We start from the raw sequence: 27,540 nt of genomic DNA on the forward strand, positions 1-27,540 counted from the left end.
TGAGTATGAAATCATTTTCTTTATTCTTTTTGCACAGCATTATATGTTGTTATTCACCTTAAAAAAGTAAACTTTTTATCACACATTTTTGTGTATGTGTTCGCAGAACCGAAAGCATTATTCACTGCGCACGCTCAGGCTCCGGGATGCAGAGACATGTTGGCGGAGCCCAGGTCAGACCGCTTTGCAGAGCAGCATAGCGCAGCACATAGCATATTTTTATTTTTCCCAAAGGGGGAGTGGCCATACCTCCTGATTAGAACCAAGGTAATGAATACTGTAACTGGTCATTAACTCCTCGCACTTCCTCACAGCTACTGTATCTTTTTTAGCATGAACCCTTTCAATTAAACTTTCACTTTGCTTATGAAATAATGACCAGCCTAGCCCCATATATGGTTTATATTGTTAGCATGAGATTTTGGGTACCAATAAAGACAGAGAACAGGATCCAGTCTCTGAACTGGTGAAATTCCCTTTGTTGAGTGAAAATTGCGGTGCAGCCCTCTGTATATCAAATAATGAATGTACCCCGTCCATCCCCTTTATGCAAGTCAAATCATCTCACTTCACAAACTACATTCTCTTTGTTAAATCAGTTTACAAAGCAAGTCACACATTTATAGCTATGATGTATACTCTAGGAGCCCCCTTCTGCTCCCCACAGGCTGTGTAACATGGCGCTACTTTTCAGAAGCACTTTAAGGTCCATACACACTGGGCGACTATGCCCCGCATGTAAGGACAGCGATGATTGCTGTCATTGCTGGGGGGAGTTTCTCAGTGCATACACACTGAGCGGCTTTCCCCCTGCCCGGCGCCGGCGACGGGGGGCGGATGGCTTTTCATAGCGCAGTGCTACGCAAAGCCGTCCTCCAAGCCACTCATCTGCTGGTAATACCAGCAGATGAACGGCTTTCCCAGCGATGATGTGAGAGCCCGCAGCAGCGCTCATCGCCGGGCCATACACACTGGGTGGCTTTGAGCTGAAAGCCACTCAAACTTGCTGTTTTGAGTGTCTTTCAGCTCAAAGTTGCCCAGTGTGTATGGGCCTTTACTCTGTAAACCTGCATTGTCAACTGCAAACATTGCAACACAGAGGTTTAAGCTACATGTCAATGTACAGCAGTGGTGTCAAACTCATGGCCCTACAGCTGTTGTGAACCTAACCGTCCCAGCATGCCCTGCCACAGATTTTATATAATGGATTGCTAAAACTGTGGCAGGGCATGCTGGGATGTGTAGCTCCACAACAGCTGGAGGGCCATGAGTTTGACCCCACTGATGTACAGCATGGGAGAGAGGAGGGGAGAAGCAGCTGCTCACCCAGAGGCATGTCTGTATGTATCTGTATGTGTGTGTGTGAATGCATGTTTATATCGGAGTGCCTACCCTCCCGGAATGGCCAGGAGGGTCCCGGAAATCGGTTCCCCCTCCTGGACCCCTGGAAAGGCAGGCAACCCTCCCGCATTGCCCTCCATCTCCGGTGGGGGGGGGCTGGGGTCCGTGGGTCAAATGAAGCGATCGTGTCATTTTAGCCTCACCCCCGCAGTGCAATGCATAAAATGTTAGCTACACCCCAAACAGATCAGCCCGGTTGTGGCTCCGCCCCCACACCGCACCTTTTTGCTCCCGGCAATGGCCCTGCTTCTGCCTTACTGAGCTGGCTGGGCTCTCCCGGAGAGGGCAGCCAGAAAGTCGGCAACCTTGCTATGTATGTGTATATTGTATGTCTATGACTTAATGTATCTTCATTCTTGTCTTTATGTGTATGAATGCATGCATGTGTATCTGTCTGTGACTGTATTTATGCAGCACAGAGCTATAGCATCCCATGATAACATGTAACCATGCCCCTTTACAGGACATCAGCCCCACGCCCTGTCTTCATTCCAGCACTCGCGAATCCAGGACAAATCATGTCTGTCTCCTCCGCCGCTTCCCTTTGGAGGGGAGGAGAGCGCATTGCGTGTCTCTCCTTCTCCTCACTGTGTCCCTGTGACTGGGCCGTCAGCCAATCATACCTCACAGGCTGGTTCCTGATTGGCTGATGGCCCACTAGCTTTGATTGGCTCACGGTCTGGCAGCCAACCAGGAGCCGGCCCACGAGCTCTAATTGGCTGACAGCCCAGTCAGAGGGACACATTGTGGGGAAGGAGAGACGTGCAATGAGCTCTCCTCCCCTCCAAAGGGATGTGGCAGAGGAGACAGACAGCAGGGCAGGCTGCAAAAGAGCTTCAGAAGGGGTGTTCCGGCCCAAAAATAGCCCTTTATGTGGGCATTGGCTCCAGGCACAGTGAAACATACATGTGTAGACTTACATGGTCATTCCAGGAACCTATTGTTAAATCAGATAAAGTTGCTATACAATAACAGCCTATGGGGGAGATTCTCTAAGCTAAAAATGCGGTAAAAACCCCGTTATCGGGGTTTTTACCGCATTTTGGGATGCTGTAAGCATCCCCCGCCGGGTTACCGCGGCAGGGGGCATCGCCAGAAAGATCTGGCGATGCCCCATAGAAGCCAATGGGCTTCTATCGCAACCCTCCGCCGCCCCGCGCCGACCCCCCGCCGCCCCGCATCGCCCCTCCCCCCTTACCTGTGTCCGGGCAGCACAGCGCAGTGCTGCCCGGACCTGTGACCTCCTCCCTGCACTGATCCTCTTCCGGGTGCAGGGAGGAGGAGAGCCCGGCGCAGCAGCAGCAGCGCCGGGTGTGTGAGGGAGGGGGGAGCCGCCGGGACCTGCTGGGACCCAGCGACTCTCACCGCAAAGGACAGCTCTTAACGCAAGAGCTGTCCTTTGCCTTAATTATCGCATATGTTACAGCATATGCAATAATTAAATATGCGATGGGCGGCGAAGGGGGGCGGAGATTCTTAGAGAATCTCCCCCTATTTCTGGTTTGAATATAAGGGCTGATTCAGACCTGTTCGTACTGGTGCGAATTCGGACCCATCTCTGATTTTTGGGTCTGTGCATGCGCATTGTCGCCAATGCCCATGTGCAGGCCCAGGCTGCGAGTGCCTTCCGCAAAGTTTCTCTGCGCCGAGGAGCTCGCAGCCTGAGTGAACACCAGAGGGCGTTTGCTTGGGTCCACCCAGCGTTTCATGGGCTTGCCCACAAAAACGCTGGGCGCGCCCATGGACATGTTGGGTGGACTCCAGCAAACTGAGGCATGGCCCTGCCTGCTTGGGGCGGGCAGATGACATCAGCGCCCACCCCGAATTCAACGGAAGGGGAGAACATAAAAAAAATAAGTCCAGGCTTCCTTTTCATATGGAATATGCTAATCTGTGAATCACCATGTGTGTGTATAACGCTGGCTGGGGTGCCTTTCAATCACCCGTGTAACTCCGCCCAGCGTTATACACACAGGTGATTGACAGATCTGGCTAAATATATAAGAGATAGGAAATATAATCTTTTTTTTACACAACATTTTTTATTTGAATTTATATAACAAATGCGAGCGACGCTGGATGTTTTAGCAGATATTTTGTATATCGCTCACAGAGATGTTGGCATTCAAAGGGTAAATAAAGAATACCAAAAATATAGCTGCAGCACATGGACATTAGATAACACAAACCCAATCGCACATCCACAGCTAACCCAATAGCACTCACATAAACATACTATAGAGTGGGTACAGAAGTTATAGGTTCGATCGGATGACATATTGCAAGGATGCCGGCGGGTGCATACATAAAATGGGCCAAATGTAATAGAGTGTGAGAATAAGAAAGTGAGAGATTGTGGGAGAGTTTCTTTAATTTTTTAAAGTGGCGATCATTTACACTGAACGGATTGATATTGCCATGTAATTGATTGCCGCTTTAAAAAAAAAAAGTGAAAACTCCCCAAATCTCTCACTTTCTCATTCTCAAGGAGGCCACACACGCACCGATGCGGGCGGTGCGATGCTGTACAATGGGGTGCGCGCTCCCGCGGCACCTCATCGTACAGTACAAAAAGTATGTGCTGCACATACTTTTTGTACTAGCTTTTTCTAGCATAGCATCGCATGCACATCGTATGCACAAGGCATACGATGCGATGCTATGTGTGCTAGTTAAGCCCACAACGCACGCCGGGATCGGTGCGTGTGTGGGCTGCATCACACCCTATTACATTTGGCTCATTGTGTGTATGCATCTGTCGACCTACTTGCAATATGTCATCCGATCAAACCGATAATGTACCCAGCTTTAGTTCACAGACCTATTGCATTGACCCTGTAGCAAAGTTGATGCCGCTTTGGCTGTGTGTATGGGAGGTCAGTCAGCTGGTTGCAGGGACTGCCAAAATTGAGACGCCGTCTAGCTGTGATGTCAGCACTGACAGATCTAGTGGCCAATCAGTAAGTATATATGCTTGCCTGAATCATCTGCTTGGTTAAATATGCTATAACTGTCAGTTATACTGTATTTTGAAACATACCTTAAACTGCGGCTTATATAAAGGATTAAGTCTATTTTTTTTCTTTTTCAGCAATAGGTGGTAAAGGTGAAATACAAATCTGCTCTTGAAAGCAACAAATGTTAGTTAAACTTCAGATTAGAGACAAAATGTAAGTGGTTATTTTGTTTTTCCGACATAGGGCGGGCTGTATTAATATGCATCGCCGCCCTTCGTCGGGTGTCCGCCGCGATGCTGCCGCATATGTACTAACATATGCGGCTGGCATCGCAGTGCGGTAATGGAGACCCCCCGCGATACCTGTACTGTGGTCTGCGGGGGGTCTCCGTCTCCTCCCTGCCGGCTCCTGATGCCTACACGCCAGGGACAGCTAAGCAGGCTGTCCCCGGCGCCTCCTCCTCCCCCCTGCAGCCGGAAAGATGTCCGGCTGCGTTGATAGGGGGAGGAAGGGCTTACCTTCCGGGGTCCTGGAGGACCTGCAAGAAGGTAAGCCCAAGGGAGGGGGAAAGGGGGGGTCGGCGAGGCGGCGGGGTTGCGGCGACATGGCGAAAAGAAGCCCATAGGCTTCTATAGGGTATCGCCACCCAGAGGGTGGCGATACCCTGCCTGGCGAAAACGGGGCGGACGGGTAATAGTACATAGGAAAATGCGGTAAAACCCCCGGTTTACCGCATTTTCCCTTTAGTACATCCCGCCGATAGTCACACAACATTTTTTTGAAAAACCTCATGTCGACCTTTTTAATGACGCCATTTTGACCATGTTGACCAATAGCTGTCAACCTTTTTTGACTGTCGACCTAACTACTCATACCCAAATAAAGGAACGGGGGCTGAAAACTTTGCACCAAAATATTTAGCAAAACTCAATGGTAAATGTTACAAAAACAAATATTCACATATATAACGGGAAACTATCATTAACAGTTTTATATTTATTTACCTTCAAACTATGATTAAGCCGTCTACCCACTGTATAATATTGTCTTAGCCGCAGTATGATGAAATGACCTACACACCTCTGACCTGCGGTGACCTTGAAAAAGTCTCTTCAGAAACACCAGGTCATTTAATCTAATTCAACTTGACAAATTGCAGAACTAATGTAGGACCAGGGGTTAAAGTGAGGCGGAACGCGGTGGAACTGCGTTCCACCACCTCTATTGGTGAGGTGGAACATTTTTAAGTCCACATTGGCCCTGCTTAGTAATTCTCACAGAATAGCATTCTAGTTTGCAAGGGATGCCAAAAACCCTACCAATGGCCCTGTCTCTGCCTAATGGGGGAGTGGGAGAGGGGTAATTAGGTGGCATAGAGAAGTGAGTCCCCCCACCTCTGCATGACCACTTCAAGCCCTGTGTAGGACATACAGTGAAAGTAAAAAAGTAAAACGTATAAACACGATTCTGTACACGGACACATACAATACATATTTTTCAACACTACAAACCGTAAAAAGGCACAAAGTAAAACATATTAATGACAGTTTCCCAGTCACTACTTTGTCACAATCTTCTGATTTTTCTAAAATTATTTAAATACTAATATTCTAAAGTCAATGAGCAATTACATTATACACAAACTATTATTTACAAAAATAATACAGATCCAGTAACACTACTGTAAACATAAATAACTGATATAAACGGGCGATTCAGAGATGGACACTCGTAGCCGCTGCTGTAATTTAAAATACGCAAAAACATGTATATGCCGCAGCTGCCATGATTTGTATGAAGATGCCAGATGCTTGTGTATGAAGATGCGGACATCGGACGCACAGCGGTCGATTATTGACCTATGCACATGATAATTTATGGTTTGGGTAACTCTATGACGCCAGAGCCATTGTGCCTGCATAAGGGGTGCACTAACAAGCTGTGGGGCTCCCCCCAAAACTGTTGCTGCATCCCATAAATGCTCTCTGTCTGTCACTCACTAAATCCCTACTACAACCCCCATTGCAGCACATGTATAGTACCACTTATAGGCAGTGGCAAAACAACTGCTCTGCTGCGTACAACAGCGACATTGCGCCCATCTCTGAATCAGACCCATAGTAATAATCATGAATTGAAATTGTAGAACAATGGAACCAACCATTCGTTGGGCTGACCATTCATGATGAAGCAGCCCTAGCAATCTCATTGGTTCCTAGTGGTTTAATAGGCTGCGTTGTCACAAATATCGGTTCTGCCCATAAATGTCTGTCTCCACTGTGTGACAAGCCTGCTTTAAGTAAACATTAACAGAGTCATCACGTTTCTTTTCATCTTAGCATGATATGTAATATACACGTCGTGACGCTAATAGGCTCATTGTGCTGGTCAAGTTGGGCTTCTTGTCGGATGATTGTCCAGCTTTGGTGGTTTCAGTGGAACATCTCTTTGTTGATCCACAGCAGGCTGCGGGTCTCATTGGGCTTACACTCATATTCGATGCTGCTAAAGCTGTTTCCCCACTGGCAATGATCTCTTTTATGGTAGTTGTAAAACTTAACTTGCCATACCGTCTCAAAGCTACCGATGTCTTCAAACTGTACGGAGAAATCAAAAGAAGAAAAATAATGAATGATGCATTTGTGAACAGTTATTTGTTACAGTGCAGTGCTGTGTAGTATTTCGGGCCATTGATATCAGTCCCTGTCCCAGTGGACCTCATAATCTAAAGGGCCCCTTACACTTGTTCAACTTATTGTTCAACAAATTGAACCTGATTGACTCGAGATTTATCCTATGTGCAGGAGGTTCAATCTCTTCCAATCTCTTGGTTATACCCAATGGCAAAGATTGTGGATTGTGTCCTACACATCAGGCACATAAGATTTTGTCAGATAAATTGAATCAAATTGGATCAAATCTCACAAAATATAAAATAAAATAAGGGGCCCTTGAAGTATATGCCCTATCACATAGACACACATACATTCTGGGGATTTGTTTTGTTTTTATAGTAGGAGCCAATTTACCATTGTGGGCCAGATTCGCCAAACTAAAAATGCCGTAAAAACCCTGTTTTCGGGGTTTTTACTGCATTTTCATATGCAGCAAAGACCCACCGCCGGGGCTTCGCTGTGGGGGATTACTCCAGTTCTAGATGGCGTAACCCCATGGAAGCCTATGGGCTTCCCTTTGCGTCCCCCGCCGCCCCGCGCGCCCCCCGCCGATCCGCTCTGCATCCCCATCACCTGTGTCCAGGCAGCCACCTGCTGTGCTGCCCGGACCAGTGATCTCCTGCCTGCACCGCTTCTGGGTGCACGGAGGAGGAAGAGGAGCCCTCTCACAACCGGCGGTGGGTTCAGGGAGGGAGGGGGGACCCGCAGCATATTGTCGGCTATCGCCTTTGCGTTAATAATCGCATGTTACTGCATATGCGATTATTAACAATGCGAGTGCCGGCGATGTGCTGCGGGGGTTATTGGAGAATCCCGCCCTGTATCTTTGAAATGTGTGGGTGGAAACCAGAGCTACCCATGTGCGCAAAGTATGGATGGTGTAATGGTTAGCATTACTGCCTCACAGCACTGAGGTCATGGGTTCTATTCCCACCATGTCCCTAACTGTGTGCATTTTGTATATTCTCCGCATACTTGCGTGGGTTTCCTCCGGGTATGCCGGGTTCCTCCCACAATCTAAAAATAATATACTGGTAGGCTAATTGGCTCCCAACAAATTAACCCTAGAATGTATGTGTGTGCGTGTACATGTAGTAGGGAATATAGAGTGTAAGCTCCACTGGGGCAGGGACTGATGTGAATGTTCTAATATTCTCTGTAAAGTGCTGCGGAATATGTGTGCGCTATATAAGAAGCTTATATAGCGGAATATGTAAATAAACATACAAATGACATTGAACTCGTTAACTCATGTGTGAGTCATAGATGCTAACCACTAGATCAACTGTGAATAACTTCTGGTCTACTTGATGACTTTTATAATTATATAACTGTGCTAGAATGGAAAATCAATATTCTTAAAATGACATATAAGTAGTAATTTATAATGACTGTAATCCAAGCGTTTGTCTACTGTCTATTCATTTGGGCACCGGCATAAAGAGAGACTGTGCTTGCCATGTCCTACAGTTGAACTGCTACAGAATATAATTATTTTCCAGTCAAATGATACATCCAGATTACCACCAGCATTTTAAAATCCAGTGTCGTGAAACTGGGCATGGCCTCATGTCCAATAGCGGGCATAGCCCCCTGGTGTATGACATTTTGGGGGCTTGATCGCATGACCACACCAATATTTCTCACCACGCTGGGGTCTTGCCAGGCATTCTGGGAGCTGGAAGACCCCAGCCTCTCACAGAAGAGCGCACATGATGCATATGATGTATGCTATGCAGACCAGCAGTGTAACAGTAGCTATCTATGTCCTGTATAAGTGTGATCTCAGTTCACACATGTGTACAGGGTAAAGTTTTACTTTTAGGAAAGAAGCAGTGTTGGAGGTCATGGAGGCAGAATATTTTCCGATGAGCTGCGTCCTCACCGATTAGAATTGTTTTGGTAATTTACTATTCAGTCCAGATTGCTGGTCTGCAACTTTTTGCAGCCATGCAATCAGTTAGCCTCCTTCCTCACCTGAGTGAAGGTACGCCCCTGTCGGCGCCCCTCCCTCCCAGCGGCCGGGCCCGCCTGCGTTTTTGTGCGGCACTCCCAGAATCCGCTGGGGTGCCGCCCACAAATGCCATCCGGCTTTCAATCAGCTAGTGTACGGCTGGCCGCGGCGGCATGGAGAGTTCGCACATGCGAACTGCGGACCGTGCACATGTGCAGTCCTCTGATAATCTGTAAGGCTGTATCAGCCCCCACATTCTGTGAACTGTAGCTCATTGGCTACATAGAAACATAGAATTTGACGGCAGATAAGAACCACTTGACCCATTTAGTCTGCCACTTTTTTAAACATGTTACCTCAAACCATATTTGATCCTTATTTTTTTTGTAAGGATATCAATATGCCTATCCCAAGCATGTTTCAATTGTATTACTGTATTTGCCTATACCACCTCTGATGGGAGGCTATTCCACTTATCCACTACTCTTTCTGTGAAGTAATTCTTCCTCAAATTTCTCCTGAATCTTCCTCCCTCTAGTTTCAGTGCATCACACTATCGTCTCACAGGTGCAACACAGTGACAACAGGTTACATATGTATCATGAATTGTTTATTGTTCTTAAAGATATATATATATATATATATATATATATATATATATATATATATGGAACTCGGGGGTAGTTGTATGAAGCAGTGATAAGGGAGAAGTGAGCCAAAGGAGTGGCCCATGGCAACCAATCAGCTGCTCTGTATAATTTTATATTATGCAAATTATAGATGTTACTTCAGTGCTGATTGGTTGCCAGGGGTCACTTCTCCTCTGGCTCACTTCTCCTCCCTTATCACTGCTTCATACATTTACCCCTCAGTAATTTAATATTGGCTTCAGTTAGCAGGTTTGGGTCTATATACCTAGGTATATTTCACTTTCTTCCTTACATGAACAGTCCATGAGCTGTTATGCTTCTTATTGGGAGTGTATTTTTAATTTACTACTTTTGATTTATATGGTGGCACAAGGGTCCTGTAGCGCTGTACATAGGTGTAGAACAGATAGCATTGGCTCACACAGGAAATATAGGGCTGTGTAAATAATCCCCCAGTAACCTCATTTTGTGTTTGTCATTGTGCCTTTCCCTGATATAAGCTATATTTAGAGTGATAATACTGTGAATCTGAGATCATGTGTCTGGGGGCAGAAGCTTCCTTATTACAATAAAAGCAGAACTATTTATATATTTCCTTAGGTTTATACTGACTAAAGTGTGGGTTTATATGTGGAGATGATTCTACTTGGCATTTTTGTAGCATCTTGTAGAAAATAAAATTAGAATTTGATTGGTTGCTATAGGAAACTGCTCCACTTTTGTAAACCTACAGTTTAGTTAAAATTACCCCATAAAGGCCACAAGTCCTCCTCACACAATCAGCTCATATCCTTAAGGCCCCCATACACTAGTAAGATTTATCTGACCTGTAAATTGCATCTGATTTTCCTTGAACTTCCCCTGCAGCTTCCCAGGAGGCCTACATACATATTGACACTTGATGTGCCGTTTTATATATCCAATTTGCGTCAGATAAATCACATGTGATTTATCTGACGCACAGTGGCCCTGAGCCGTCAGCGGAGTCCCTGATCCTAGGCTGTCCTTATGAGCCCGCGTCCACTGTGCCAGGAGACCTGGAGCTAGTTTCTATTTTTTTTTTTATAGTTTTTAATTGATTTAATATTATATTAATAATATTGATGTAATACTATTTTTAATAATATAATAATTTCTAGTTGTCCCCAAATGTTTCAGTGTAGCCCTTCACCCCCTCTGCCCCAGCAAGGCTGATCCTAAACTGTAGCCCCCCTCCCCCAGTAATGTAGCTGGGGTACATATATTGTTAATTGACAGTATAATTGGTACAGGACTAGTTACAGTTTTAACAGTACAATGTTGCAAATAAGACCAAATGAGGCTGGGAGTGGGGAAAGGATCTCTGTAATCACTCTGTAATACCGGGGGAGGGTAAGTGTAGAATGTTTGTGCATCTGATAGTGTGTCCTCTCTAGAGCGAGGTCTGTGTGTCCCCCTGCTTGGGGAGTTGTGCTGCTGAGGTGAAAAGTGAGATGTGTAGAGGAGGGAAAGCAGTTAGGTGACAGCGTGCTGAAATAAATCAGAGTGATAAACCTAACGAACTGTGCACTGCTGATGATTAACAGGGTAGTGTGCGCGCGGTGGGTATGATAAATAATGCCGGTCTGGGGAAGTGTACCACGGATGGGACTGTTGTTGTAGGAGTGAATATAAAGCAGTGCTCAGTCTGTTACCTCCGGCCTGAGCTCCAGCAGCGTACAGTGTCTGCGCGGCTCTCTGTGGACTCCTGTGTTAAATTCTTATAACACTGGAGTCTACAGAGAGCCGCGCAGGCAATCAGGTGCTGTACACTGCCGGAGCTCAGCCCAGAGGCGACGGAGCACTGCTTCTTTTACCGGTCATTGCGCACTTCATTTGTGACAGCCCACAGGACGCTGCGGCGGCTTCCTGCTTCCGGTGATGTATGCGTACTGCGGGGGGCGAGAGGAGGGTCCAAACATATAGATATATCGGATCTGATACATCATGGGTGCAAAAGCACCCACGATGTGCCCATGATGGGTCAGATGCCGATATATCTTATGTTCTGCAGGTCCGACCACCTGATCAGATCCGATGCGCACGGGACCGCGCATCAGATCAGATCAGATGTCAAACACATGCGATTTTGGGCTGATTTCACCCGATTTATCGGCCCAAAGTGCCGACATCGGGTGAAATCGGCCGAAAATCGCATAGTGTATGGGGGCCTTTAGCCCCACCTCCTCATTTCACCTCATAGTTATCCCCAGAGCCTGATTAAGGGCCGCCAACACCCTAGACCAGTGGTTACCAAACTGTGTACCTTGACACCCTGGGGTGCCTTGGGGGACTTGCAGGGGTTTGGTGGTCCAGGACCGATTCAAGTTATTTATGTCCAATATAATAGTCAAATTGTGCACAAACAGAAGTGAATCCAGTCCACTACCACATAACTTACAACAAGGATTTATTTATTAACAGTTTCTTATATAGCGCTTAATATTCCGCAGCGCTTTACAGAGTATATTAGGACATTCACATCAGTCCCCGCCCCAGTGGAGCTTACAATCTATATTCCCTACCACATGTACACGCACACACAGACATTCTAGGGTTAATTTTGTTAGGAGCCAATTAACCTACCAGTAAATTTTTGGAATGTGGGAGGAAACCGGAGTACCCGGAGGAAACCCACGCAAGTACGGGGAGATTATACAAACTCTGCATAGTTAGGTCCATGGTGGGAATTGAACCCATGACCTCAGCGCTGTGATGAAGTAATGCTAACCATTACACCATCCGTACTGCCATGAAGGATGAGATATAAACACAATTTATTTAACTTTTTTTAAATTCTGATGTTTTGGGGTGCCGTGATTCAAAAAGTTTGGGAACCTCTTCCCTAGACTAAAGGCCTCCATAGACTCCCAACGGATTGGGACATGTAATTGGCCCAAATCGGATGTCTTTGATTATTTTGGCATTAATGGCCTGGTCCCTTGTAATACTAGAAATTCCTAACATTTTTTATGGCAATCTGTTTCCTTTAAAATGAGTATATCTCACTAGCTAGAATTTTTTTTCTGTTATTTCATTTTCACACATGGCATAAGAAGAAGAACACACCCCACGTTAGCAATAGAGTGCCAAAAAATGTACAGATGGTGAGAATATTGTGTGAAAATGTGTTCCAGTGTTATGACAGAGAAAAACATGCAAATTACTGCTGGTAAGAGGATAATATGCAGCTTGCACATAGTCATGGTTTAGGGAAATGGAATCTTGCTGCTGCCATTTGGTCATTTATTTCAAAACTAGGTGATTCATCGCGCCCTACGGGCGCTCTTCACACCGTCGTAAGGGGCTGCGCCCCCTTAATTTGTGAACATTTGCATATAAGAAAGATGGTTAGAATTGTATGAAAGATGGCCTGTATTGCAACTTGAGTTATAGGTGAAATGTGTTAAATAGAGAGCATATGATGTGGAAGGGGGTGTGTATTGTTTTGTTTAATTAAAAAGCGGTTACAGAGTAAGATGTACATTGATAGTGTGGATGGTACAGTGACATTTGTGGGTGTGGGGGGCTGTGTGTGCATGTTGTTTAGGTGTGTGTGTGTGCAATAGTATAGTAGGGTGTTTCTGAGTCAGCGGCTCCCCACTGGCGGAGGTCACGACACAGGAAAACAGGAGGCTGGGTAGTGATAGGGGTGTGTGGGCATAAGGGGGACTAAAGAGGAGGGTGGGAGATACTGTGCAGCTTCTGCCAGTGGGTGAGGGTCCAGCGTGGCAGTACAGGATGGTGGCCCTTAGTCAGTGTCTCCTCCTACTGGGTGGGAGTTCGGGTGCATGAGAGCAGGAGGCTGGGCTATGAGGCATGATAGGGGCATGTGGGCAAAACAGCCTCAGCGACTCCCCAGTGGTGGAAGTTACGGTTCAGGAGAGCAGGAAGCTGGGTAGTGATAGGGGTGTGTGAGTATATGGGGGACTAAAGAGGGGCTTAGGGGTGCCGTGAATTGCGGGAGGGGCGCGGGGGTGCCGTGAATCAAGGGGGGGGGGCGCAGGTGTCGGCGAATCGCGGGAGAGGGTCCGCAAAGCGTGGGAGGGGGCGTGAATTGCGCAAGGGGGGTTGCGAATCGTGGGCGGGGGGTGCGCGGGGGGTCCGTGAATTGCGGGAGGGGGGGGCACGGGGCGCGATGAATCACCTAGTTGGTTATATATTCTTGTTGAAGGATGGTAGGATGTTGCTGTCATTCAGAAAGCATTTACATAAACAGTAATAGTAGCAGTAAAAGGTCTGACTTAAAACACCTACAGTAAAACAGAACAGGTGTTATATATTATACAAAGAATTGGTTGATGATGTGTAGGTTGACGTGCACATAGTTCATAGTTGTCACTGGAAAAAAATTGCTACAAGAAAAAATCAACACAGAAAGTTCAACACATGTAAATGTTGACATAAGTATGGCACTTCATCGGTGTCCATGTCGACACATGAGAATGAATATGAAAACATTCCAAAAAAGAAAAATAAATCTTCAAAAACTCATGTCAACCTTTTTCATTGTCGACCATAGCCGTGCCTGTGTTTTGCATGTGCCATTTAATCCTGGGGTTGCCGTGAATCGCGCGCGGGGGTGGGGGTGGGGAGGGGGTGAGGGGTGTCCGCTAATCACGGGAGGAGGGGTCGTGGGTGGATGCCGTGAATTGCGGGAGGGGGGGGTCGCGGGGGGGGGGGGTGTGGGTGCCGCGAATTGTGGGAGGGGGGGGGGGGGCGCGGGAAGTTGCAGTGAATCACGGGAGGGTGGGTCGCGGGGGCGGGTGGTTGCCGCAATGACAGGAGGGGGGGTCAGGGGTGGGGAATCGCGGTAGGGGGGGTCGTGGGGGGGACTGTGAACCGCGGGAGGGGGGGGCGGCGCGAAACGTGGGAGGGGGGGTCTCTGGGTGCCGCGAATCGCAGGAGGGGGGGGTGTCACGGGGTGGGGCCGCGAATCGCGGGAGTCACCGGGGGTGCCGCGAATTGCGGGGGGTGTGCTGCAAATCGCGGGTGGGGGGTCGCGGGGGGTGCCGCGAATCGCCACAAGAAAAAATCAACACAGAAAGTTCAACACATGTAAATGTTGATATAAGTGTCCATGTTGACACATGAGAATGAATATGAAAACATTCAAAAAAAGAAAAATAAATCTTCAAAAACTCATGTCAACCTTTTTCATTGTCGACCATAGCTGTGCCAGTGTTTTGCATGTGCCATTTAATCCTGGGGTTGCCGTGAATCGCGCGCGGGGGTGGGGGGGGGGAGGTAGGAGGTGAGGGGTGTCCGCGAATCACGGGAGGAGGGGTCATGGGTGGATGCCGTGAATTGCGGGAGGGGGGGTCGCGGGTGGGGGGTGTGGGTGCCGCGAATTGTGGGAGGGGGGGGCGCGGGGGGTTGCAGTGAATCGCGGGAGGGTGGGTCGCGGGGGCGGGGGGTTGCCGCAATGACAGGAGGGGGGGTCAGGGGTGGGGAATCGCGGTAGGAGGGGTAGTGGGGGGCACCGTGAACCGCGGGAGGGGGGCCCGGGGGGTTGGCGCGAATTGTGGGAGGGGGGGTCGCGGGGTGCTGCGAATCGCAGGAGGGGGGGTGTGTCACGGGGTGGGGCCGCGAATCGCGGGAGTCACCGGGGGTGCCGCGAATTGCGGGGGGTGTGCCGCGAATCGCCACAAGAAAAAATCAACACAGAAAGGTCAACACATGTAAATGTTGACATAAGTGTGGCACTTCATTGGTGTCCATTTCGACACATGAGAATGAATATGAAAACATTTAAAAAGTGAAAAATAAATCTTGTCAACCTTTTTCATTGTCGACCATAGCCATGTCAGTGTTTTGCATGTGCCATTTAATCGTGGGGATGCCGTGAATGGGGGGGGGGGGGGGAGGGAGGTGCATACCTCCCAACATGACCCTCTCCAGGAGGGACACATTGCTCTGTTTCTGGACTTTCTTCTTAATTTATGGATTACCATCACCTGTGCTTAAACACCTTTCTTATCAATTACCCTGTTTAAAACAGGTGATGACAATCATAAATTAAGATGGAAGTCCACAACCCAGCGTTACAGCTCCAGACACATTTTGAGTGACAGATGTAGCCAAATATATAAGAGATGACAGTTTAAATTTTTTAAAATTTGTACATGTTGTAGATTTTTGTACATTTTTGTAAACTTTTTTTGAGCAGAAAAGAATCACAAAGGCAGGTACTCAATGCTGTGGGCGAGCGGCGACAGCGAGCAGAACTTTCTGCTCGCTGTCACCACTCACCCTGTCAGTATTCAACGCACCCCCCCTCCTACACCAATTCCCCCTTGCTCCATTTTTTGAGCGAGGGGGAATTGGCGTATGCGGCTCCAGAAGCAGCGAGACTCGCGGCTAAACACAGCGACTTTTCTGCAATAGCCGCGGGTCTCGCTGTTTTGGGGTATTCTCGCCGTGTGTGACAGCAAGGATTTTCCCAGAACGTTGAATAGAGCGAGCGGCCGGCGCGATGGTTAAACAGCGAGGATCGCTGGTTTTCTGCAATCCTCACTGTTTAACTCCCTCGCTGGCTGCATTGAATACATGCCAAAGAGTAAGATTGCTGTAACTGATGGATAATTAATTAAACACTATATTCAGGTATAATAGTAAAAGCGACTAAACCCATACTTGCCTACCTTAAGTGTCTCCTCTCTGGTAGAAGGCCAGAGTGGAGAATCTTTGCAGCTTTTTGGGGGTCGGGCTTGAGCCAGGAGGCGGGGCTAAAATGATGCAAATCGCAAAATCCCCCTTCCCAATGAGCCGTGAATCACAGCATTTCCAGGAATGAGGCGGGGATAAATGACTCAAGCTCGGCCTCCATTCCTGGAAATGGTGTGATGTGCATCATTTTAACCCCTCCTCCTCCCCCAAAAATACGCAAACATCGGTATTTGGTGTGTGTGTGTGTGTGTGTGTGGGTTGATGCGGGGGCCCCGCTAAATGCAGGAGGCTTGCCCACCCTTCTGGGAGGGCTGGGAGGGGGATCCGATATTCGGGAACCTCATGGCCATTCTGGGAAGGTAGTTAAAAAAGGATAAACCCAATAATCACACCATGGGCCTTATTCAGACCTAGGGTGGGATGTTCTAACATTTGCTGCCCATTTTTGCCCCCCTTCGCCGGCCACCGCATTCTTAATAATCGCCTATGCTCTAACATATGTGATTAATAACGCAAGGGACAGCTCTTGCGATAAGAGCTGTCCCTTGCGATACGGTGCTGGCACTGGATTTCCGGGTAAGAGAGACGGGGACGGCGGGGGGTGGCTGGGAAGGATACGTGACGGATTCCTCACAGTAGCGCTGCGGTAAGAATCCCATAGGCTTCAACAGGGAATCACAAGCCTTCGACGAGGGGGCAGGACTAATATGACACGAAAATACGTGATTTGGGTCATTTTAGTCCCGCATGTTCCCTGCTCCGGTGACCTGACGTTCCCTGCTCTGGCAGGTGACAAATTTTGCTTAATTATGTAAGTGACATTCCAGTCAATTTAGGGGCTGTTTTGCAAACATATTAAACAATAGAGATGTTTTTAGCTGAAGGAGCAGACAAATGACAGCACACAAATACTGCTATTGTTCAGCTCACCAAGAAGGTGTCTGTTATCACAGAAGTGTCATCACTCGTGGCTCTGAAAGTGTTCTAAGGATTTGAATCAATTGCTTCAGACAGAAAACATTCTAATTTGATCTTGCAGTGTTACTAGCCGCAATGACACTACTTCACTCTGGGAACAATTCAGACCCGCTCATAACAGGCTGAATTTAACCCCTTCCACGATGTTTGTGGTTTGGGCATGCACATTTATGCACATGTGCAAACACCATGAGCAAACGGCTTCTGTTAGTTACTGGCTGGAGATACTGGCTGGGCCATTCGCTCCAGAGGAGGCCTGCTCGGGGCAGATAGCTGACATCACATGACGGCAGCGCCTGCCCCCGTGTTTGGCGATCAGCGCTGGAAATAAAAGTTAGTTTTGACTGATTTTTATTACCGACCATTGAATGATTTCTCTCCCCTTCAGCTTCATATGAGGGGATGTGTTAGAATACACATCTTGCATGCTAGTGAGGGGATTTGGCAGCAGAGTGGGGGTTTCAGGCTAGTGAACCGGTCTGAATCAGGCCCACTGTCGGGATCTTTCCATCAATAAATACTGAGATTGCCGCCAGGAGCTGTCTTTACCATACCTCCCAACATGACCCATTCCAGGAGGGACACGATGCTCTGTTTCTGGACTTCCCTGTTAATGTGCAGGAATAGAGCACTGTGTCCTCCTGGAGAGGGTCATGTTGGGAGGTATGCTGTCTTTACTACGGCATATTCCTTATGAAATCATATTGCTACTACCACTATAGCTGCTATAGTCAGTTGGAAGAAGGCTAATAACTGAATCATTTCCAGCTGTCTTTCCTCCTTTTATTATTTTTTTAATGCATTAGATCAGTGTTGTGTAATTTTATGTCCATTAATTAAATTAAATTGAATACTTGTGCACGTGTTTTATGCATACTTGCCCACACTCCCGGAATGGCCAGTAGGGTCCCGCAAATCGGGTCCCCCTCCCGGCCCCCCCGGGAAGGGGGGCAAGTCTCCCGCATTTTCCTCACAGCCCCGGTTCCCCCCTTTCCCGCGGTATAAACCCCAGAATTTTGCGGTCCTGGTTCCCAAAATACGGGGACAAAATGACTAGGGGTCCCCCATATTTCAAGAACCAGCATCGGGCCCAACCAGCCAGGAGGGTAATGCCACAGCCGGGGGGGGGGGGCTTTTTATACAAGTCCCCCAGCCAAAGCATTAGTCCCCCTGACCGGTCAGCATGGGCAGGGGTCCTGGGGGAGTGGGGACCCCCACAAAGAAGCCCCCCCCTCCAGAACTTACCTGCCCATGCTGAAACCCGGGCTGTCCTCGATGCCCCTGGGCGGTGGGCATCGAGCTGATAAATGGTGTAAAAAAATAGATGAAAAACTATTATCTTATACCGTGGAACTATGAGTCCCAGCAAGCCTCCCCCGCATGCTGGGACTTGGAGAACCACAAGTCCCAGCATGCGGGGCATTAAAGGGCCCGCTGGCACTTGTAGTTCCACAGTAAAATAAATAGTTAAATAAACACACAGACACCCATTTAAAATAAAACTTTAATACATACAAAGCACATACATACTGATACTTACCTATCTTGAGCCCGTCGGTAGGTCCCTGGGTCCGGTCTGGTGACTTGGTTCCGGGGCTGGTCCGGGTCCGGGGCTCCAGGGCTGAAGAGTCCGGGGTCCTGGATCCGAAGAAATCCATGGGGGACCTATGGAAGGAAATCCTACTCACCCAGGTCCCCTGCGAACATCCTGACATCTTCTCCATCTTCTCCGTCTCCGCCGCCGGTTCACAACTGGAATAATAGGCGCAGAGATGTTTCATGTTCCGCGCCTCTCATCCAAATGATTCTATTGGCCGCCTAGCGGCCAATCAGGAGGTGACTTTCGCGGCTCCTGATTGGACGCTAGGTTGTAGGAGGGGAGGGTTAGTCTGCAGGAGGAGAGGGTTAGGGTTAGTCTGCAGGAGGGAAGGGTTAGGCTGCAGCAGGGGATGGTTAGGATTAGGCTACAGGAGGGGATGGTTAGGGTTAGGATGCAGGAGGGGAGGGTTAGTCTGCAGGAGTGGAGGTTTAGGGTTAGTCTGCAGGAGGGGAGAGTTAGGATGCAGGAGGGGAGGTTAGATTTAGGTTGTAAGAGGCGAGGGTTAGGCTGCAGCAGGGGATGGTTAGGTTTAGGCTGCAGGAGGGTTAGGGTTAGTCTGCAGGAGGGGAGGGTTAGGCTGCAGGAGGAGAGGGTTAGGTTTAGGTTGTAGGAGGGGAGGGTTAGTCTGCAGGAGGAGAGGGTTAGGGTTAGTCTGCAGGAGGGGAGGGTTAGGGTTAGTCTGCAGGAGGGGAGGGTTAGGATGCAGGAGGGGAGGGTTAGTCTGCAGGAGGGGAGGTTTAGGGTTAGTCTGTAGGAGGGGAGGGTTAGATTTAGGTTGTAGGAGGGGAGGGTTAGGTTAGGATGCAAGGGGGAGGGGATGGTTAGTCTGCAGGAGAGGGTTAGGGTTAGGCTGCAGGAGGGGATGGTTAGGGTTAGGCTGCAGGAGGGGAGGGTTAGGCTACAGGAGGGGATGGTTAGGGTTAGGATGCAGCGGAGAGTGTTAGGCTTTAGGAGGGGAGGGATAGTCTGCAGCAGGGGATGGTTAGGGTTAGGCTGCAGGAGGGGATGGTTAGGGTTAGGCTGCAGGAGGGGAGGGTTAGGCTACAGAAGGGGATGGTTAGGGTTAGGATGCAGCGGGGAAGGTTAGGCTTTAGGAGGGGAGGGTTAGTCTGCAGCAGGGGATGGTTAGGGTTAGGCTTTAGGAGGGGATAAATCTTTACTGGTTTCAGTCTACTTTGCACCCGCCAGGACTGCGACCAACGATATTTCGATACTATCCTTTTATTTAACAATGTCTTCCATATTAATTTCCCAGCTCCAGCACCAACATCCCTCCCATGTTATTAATTCCCCACCACCGATGGAATCATGTAACTCATTCCTCTCTCCTAGATCTTTACTGATTACCTCCATGCTGTCATTCATTCTATCCCTTCTATAATTTATTACCCTTAACAAGGCATGTCATTATTCTATGCCCTGGATCCTGGACCCGTCCCTGCCTCATCGCACCTACTCCATGGCACTCAGCCCATAGTGTAACAACCAATGCTTCAGTACCTGGATAATGACTTGGAGTGGTTGCCTCTCCCCACTCTTGGTGTGGGTCACTCCCTCTGTGTCATAGAATGCTGTGTAACAGGCAACCTGAGGGTCTCTGGATTTCTCTTCCAGGGGGATGATCACGCCTCCTAAATTCACAGTCCTGAAACAGATGGAGTTATACAGTTTAGTAAGTAACTACATGCAGAGATAAGCAGTGAAGCTGTGTTTGGGCATTGGAAATCGCAAGACTTCACACTTTGGGCTTGATTCAGGTTAAAAAATCTCAACTTACTGGGCAGTCACCGGGCCTGAGACACCTCCCTCCGCCCCCCGCCCTCTCTCCCCACAAAAAACAGCCTGGCGACTGTGTAACTCACCAAAGCCGTTCGTTGCTGGGGTCTGTATATGCGCAAATACGCACTTGCGCAGACCCCCAAACATCGGAACAGGGCCACATTCTCTTGTCAGATCGCAGAACACTGGTTAGCACCGATTGCCCATACACACATTGCTACGTGTGTAGGAAGCACAAGGGCGAATTCTCTAGCCTGCATCACTCAGCATGCTGGCTAGTAGAAATTGTCCTGTGTGTACGGGGTTATACACTATAAATAAATAAAACATACAGTATATAAGCTAAGATATATATATATATATATATATATAAACCCTAGGTATATCGAGCGGCACTCAGAGTTCTGACGAAGGGGACCAGCGCCCCGAAACGTTGAAGTTACATTAAACACGTTCTTGCAGTGTATCTTCGTTTTTCAAGACTCTGAGTGCCGCTCGATATACCTAGGGTTTGTACTATTGGACCCTAAGTGGTCACACCTGAAGGCAATGGAGCAAGTGAGTCCTAGGGGACAGCAGAGTGCCGGAGCCAGCACAAGATATATATATATATATATATATATATATATATATATGCACTGCAGGTGAGGCAGGTGTAAAACCCCACCCAAATCTAATTATCTCTGCACAAGTAACACCTGCCTCACCTGCAGTGCACATGGTTTTGTCCATCTAAGAAATATTTTGTCAGAAAGAGTGAACTAGAATAAGGGCCTCAGTTCCTGCTGGGGCCTACTGAAAAATAGCCCTGTATATATATATATATATATATATATATATATATATATATATAAAAACAAATAGCGAGTACAGAGTGCGCTTATGATACACTAATATGCATATCATATAAAATATATTTATTTATAACAGGTTTTACCTTTATAATATTTTATATACAAAAGATAAAAACAAACAAATACAATTCAGTTTGAATCCTGTATGTGGTTCATTCACAGCATGTGATCAAAACATATGAATCTGGCCCAACGCATTTCGTCAACTAGGTGACTTCATCAGGGGTGAATAGTAGTTTCAAAATGAAGGAGCATCTCCTTCTTAGGAGTTAGTTAGACAAGAATCCGATATGAGATCCAAAACAGATTGATGATCATCAAAACAGTGAATTCCTTCATACAATCAGGAAACAGATTTGAACAGCCCAGCAGTAGCTTCTTAAAATTTCAGACAACCACAAGGGAATAGTGGTCCCAGGTAGGTGTGTTAGCTCTGAAATCCAAAGCTGGAATCATATTCCAGAAACATTTACATTGAATCATCAGCAGCATTTCCCAGCACTTTACCAAGTATAGTAGCTCTTACTAACTGCTTTGGGGCTCATCTACAGTGCTGGTGGCTGCCAATCATAATATGTGTACAATCAGAACAAAATCCTGCCATTTACCACATAACTGAACCTAAGAAGCACATATAAACACAATCTACTTAATTTGATATATATTTTTGGGGCCTAGGGGTGCCGTGAAAAATTCTGATACTCTAGGGTGCCGTGATTACAAAAAGATTGGGAACCCCTGGTATAGTCATTTTAAAAGATTCTTCTCAGATGTAGCAGTACACACACACGCTTCTAGGTGCCACGTTCACAATCTCTTTTCACAATCTCTCCATATATGGAACTAGACACACCCATTGGATACTCCGATGTCGGAATCCCGACTGCTCCCTCATGGGGGTCCGCGACCCCCATAGAGGGAGAATAAAATAGGTGGCGAGCGCAGCTCGTCACCGTGCCCGCAGCGTGGCGAGCGCAGAGAGCCCCCAAGGGGCTTCATTGCGCTCCTCACGCTGTGCAGTTGGGATTCCGACGTCTGACTAATGACTGTCGGAATCCCGACTATCGGGTAATTATACCACACTCTTTTACAGCTGCCCCAGACATTCACAGAATCTTTCCAACAGGTCTGGGCCTGGATTATTTGTACAAATTGGCATCATCCCGCTTGTACGGCTGTGTGCAGGTGATCTTTGGACCAGAAAAATATCAATCACACAAAAAAACACCAAGAGAGCACTGACTGAATTGTTGTAGGTCAGGGACCTAACACGAGGACGTGCTATCTTGATACAATCAAAACCATCTTTCAAAGAAATATGATTTTGTAATATACAGTATGGAAATGTATACATGTAGTATAAGGATGCATGACACTCCAACATTTGATGAAGACATAAATGTGTTTATTAGGTCTTTTAGATGGCAACAATGTTTTTGGTATATCTCTGCCCTTTATCAAGCTTGGTGCATTGCTGCTATCCTTGACTATCCTATGCTTAACCCTTTGAGTGCCAACATCTCTGTGAGAGATGTTCAAAATATTCACTAAAAAATGCCAGCGTCGCTCACAGACATTATAAGTTCAAATAAAAAATGTTGTGAAATAAAAAAAGATAGCCATCCTCAGAATTGTTCTGAAAACCATAGTACTACTGGGGACATCTGTAACTGGCACTACTGTGGACATCTGTCGCTGGCACTACTGGGGACATCTGTAACTGGCACTACTGGGGACATCTGTAACTGGCACTACTGGGAACATCTGTTACTGGCACTACTGTGGACATGATATGTAACTGACCCTACTGGGGATATCTGTAGCTGGCACTACTGGGAACATCTGTTACTGGCACTACTGTGGACATGATATGTAACTGACCCTACTGGGGATATCTGTAGCTGGCACTACTGGGGACATCTGTAACTGGCACTACTGGGAACATCTGTTACTGGCACTACTGTGGACATGATATGTAACTGACCCTACTGGGGACATCTGTAACCGGCACTACTGGGGACATCTGTAACTGGCACTACTGGGGACATCTGTAACTGGCACTACTGGGGACATCTGTAACTGGCACTACTGGGAACATCTGTTACTGGCACTACTGTGGACATGATATGTAACTGACCCTACTGGGGATATCTGTAGCTGGCACTACTGGGAACATCTGTAACTAGCACTATCGGGGATATCTGTAACTGCCACTACTGGGGATATCTGTAGCTGGCACTACTGGGAACATCTGTTACTGGCACTACTGTGGACATGATATGTAACTGACCCTACTGGGGATATCTGTAGCTGGCACTACTGGGAACATCTGTAACTAGTACTATCGGGGATATCTGTAACTGCCACTACTGGGGATATCTGTAGCTGGCACTACTGGGGACATCTGTTACTGGCACTATCGGGGATATCTGTAACTGGCACTACTGTGAACATCTGTAACTAGCACTATCGGGGATATCTGTAACTGCCACTACTGGGGACATCTGTAGCTGGCACTACTGGGGACATCTGTAGCTGGCACTACTGGGGACATCTGTAACTGGCACTATCGGGATATCTGTAACTGGCACTACTGGGGACATCTGTAACTGGCACTACTGGGGACATCTGTTACTGGCACTACTGGGGACATCTGTTACTGGCACTACTGGGGACATCTGTTACTGGCACTACTGGGGACATGATATGTAACTGACCCTACTGGGGATATCTGTAGCTGGCACTACTGGGGACATCTGTAACTGGCACTATCGGGGATATCTGTAACTGGCACTACTGGGAACATCTGTAACTAGCACTATCGGGGATATCTGTAACTGCCACTACTGGGGACATCTGTAGCTGGCACTACTGGGGACATCTGTAGCTGGCACTACCGGGGACATCTGTAACTGGCACTATCGGGGATATCTGTAACTGGCACTACTGGGGACATCTGTAACTGGCACTACTGGGGACATCTGTTACTGGCACTACTGGGGACATCTGTTACTGGCACTACTGGGGACATCTGTTACTGGCACTACTGGGGACATGATATGTAACTGACCCTACTGGGGATATCTGTAGCTGGCACTACTGGGGACATCTGTAACTGGCACTATCGGGGATATCTGTAACTGGCACTACTGGGAACATCTGTAACTAGCACTATCGGGGATATCTGTAACTGGCACTACTGGGGACATCTGTTACTGGCACTACTGTGGACATGATATGTACAGTAACTGACACTACTGGGGACATCTGTAACTAGCACTAGTGGGGACATATGTAACTGGCACTACTGGGGACATCTGTAACTAGCACTAGTGGGGACATATGTAACTGGCACTACTGGGGACATCTGTTACTGGCACTACTGTGGACATGATATGTACAGTAACTGACACTACTGGGGACATCTGTAACTAGCACTAGTGGGGACATATGTAACTGGCACTACTGGGGACACGATATGTAAATGGCATTACCGGGGACATCTGTAACTAGCACTAGTGGGGACATCTGTAACTTGCACTACTGGGGACATGATATGTAACTGGCAATTTTGGGGAAATCAGTAACTGGCACTACTGCCGACATCTGTCGCTGGCACTACTGGGGACATATGTCACTGGCACTACTGTGGACATCTGACTGGCACTACTGGGGACATATGTCACTAGAACTACTGAGGACATGATATGTAACTGGCACTAAATAAAGGATTGCTTGGCATAAAAATTCAGTGCCTGAGATAGTACACAAACTTTGTTTCAATTTTTGAAACCTAGTTGTATGGACACATAAACTATATTTGTGTGTATTTCATGTGTTTGTACTACATAAATGCAAGGTTAGGTACCTCATTGAAATATAAAAGTATTCCGATATACAAAATAATCATGTTTCTGGTCCCGAGCATTTTGGATAAGGGATACTCAACCTGTAGTGCCATACATATACAATGTGCACATGACATCTCTGGTGCCCTAAATTGATGTACCTGTTAACTGGAGTGACCACCTGATAATTTAATAGATAGATATTTGCTAGCAAATGAGGAGAGCAGCTCTCTGAAAGGATAATCTTGTGGTGCTGAATATCAGAATTAGGTACAACATGACATAGATGTTATTGTCCATCATTCTTAGAAAGGAACAATTCTTCTTTGGAACAATTTGTCTCTTCTATGAAATTGCACTCAACGTGGACTAATGAGGATTCACAATGGCCCTTATTCAGATCTGATCGAAGTACAAATTTGTTCTCAAAATGGGCAAAACCATGTGCGCTGCAGGTGGGGCAGATGTAACATGTATAGAGAGTGTTAGATTTGTGTGAGTTATTTTTTTTCTGTGCAGGGTAAATACTGGCTGCTTTATTTTTACACTGCAATTTCGATTTCAGTTCAAACACACCCCATCCAAATTCAACTCTCTCTGCACATGTTACATCTGCCCCACCTGCAGTGCACATGGTTTTGCCCATTTTAAGAACAAATTTGTACTGTGATCAGATCTGAATAAGAGCCCAGTACACAGTTCCTCCAAGCAGTAACCTAGAAAACAACCAGTAACCCTGAAGCAGCATTACAGATAGTATTATTAAATGACTTCTGAATAAACAAGTCACTATAATTAGTGCAGTCGGGTATTTTTAATTATGCTTGTGTTGTATTGCAAAGCAGCAACATAGCAAACATTATATTCTGCGCTGAAATGATTGAAGACATGATAAACATGGTCACACACCTATTTGCACTGCGTGTTCCCTGACCCATCCGCATCACCTAGATGGCTCATACTGTAGGTACAGCCCCTATGGCCCGTGCTGTGGTTATCTCCCATGTTCTGTCTGCAAATTCCAAAACATCTGTTTACAAAGATGCAGCTTGGTCATTCCTCTCTGCATGGTGCCTATTTGTGTATTTTAATGCACGCAGCCTTACATCAGGCATATTTACTATGACACTGAGACAATTGTACTCTATAATTAACCTCATGTCTCACAGGATTCATGTTTGCAGATCTTCATGTTCTGCAGATGGCCAAGACAGTTGCCATAAAGGACATATATATCCTGTAGGCCTAGCACCCCTCAGTCTGCTGGCCACATATAAAGATGCTAGGAATAGGCTGTAAATACTCTGTAATCCTCAGCAGCCTGGCCCAGAGGAATGTGATGTTTGTGTATTATTATCACTACTGTATTTGTGCTGATGACAGCACAGTGCAGGAGGAAGCAGAAAACCTTGAAGAAGGGAGTGAACTGGATAACATTAGGAGGGATTAACCCTTACTGTGCCCAAATGTCATATTCCAGTGACTGCAAAATTTCCTTGCATGCAATTTCACGCAGCAAAATGCAGATGCATGCATACATACATTACATACATACATACATTACATACATAAATACATAAGTACATGACAGATCGCCTGCACCTACTTCGCTTTGATCGCTCCCGGTTTCAGGACCACCTCTACTTTGTATTTGGCTCCCGTTAGTAATTTGATTGTCCGGTTCTGGCCGAACCTCTGCCCGTCCACCTTAAAATACACCGGGCCGTCATTGGGCTGGATCCGAAGGGAGACCGCGATCTTGACCAGATTAGGGATCTCCCCCATGTTCTGCAGTCTGGAAGGATAATGACAGCTGTAGGAGGGATCAGCTGCTCCCTACGGGATCTGCAAGGAAGGCGGGGAGGAGAACGGTGACCTGATCCATTCAATGGCAGCAGACGCAATCCACTGGCTTTCTGGCTGCACTTTAATCCATTATTATAATCCAATCTCAGGCAAGGGGGAAGGGGAGGGAGGGGGAGCTGGATCTCCTCCCTGGGTGCAATGTGCAGTCTGGGACCGAGGAGATAAGGGGGAGAGGAGCCGCTGCACCGTGCATGGTGCCTGCAGATCTCAGGGCTCTATGTATGTACAGTGTGATCACCTTCACTACTCCCTGCACTGCCATGTATCATTGTAATACTCACATTAGATCAG

The 27,540-nt window shown here is 47.2% G+C and overlaps 1 protein-coding gene across 1 annotated transcript; it reads right to left on the reverse strand.

The window, feature by feature from the left end:
* On the reverse strand, nt 1–27,458 carry CNRIP1 (cannabinoid receptor interacting protein 1). Its single transcript, XM_083175738.1, has 3 exons — nt 26,990–27,458; nt 20,403–20,547; nt 1–6,955 (listed from the first exon to the last, which is right to left on the reverse strand). The coding sequence occupies exons 1-3, from the start codon at nt 27,166–27,168 to the stop codon at nt 6,791–6,793; spliced, it is 489 nt and encodes a 162-aa protein (XP_083031864.1). The 5' UTR covers nt 27,169–27,458; the 3' UTR covers nt 1–6,790.
* Nucleotides 27,459–27,540: the final 82 nt, after the last annotated feature.

Source organism: Crinia signifera, chromosome 3 (assembly GCF_055691185.1).
Source record: "Crinia signifera chromosome 3, ASM5569118v1, whole genome shotgun sequence".
NCBI classification, from domain to species: Eukaryota; Metazoa; Chordata; class Amphibia; order Anura; family Myobatrachidae; genus Crinia; species Crinia signifera.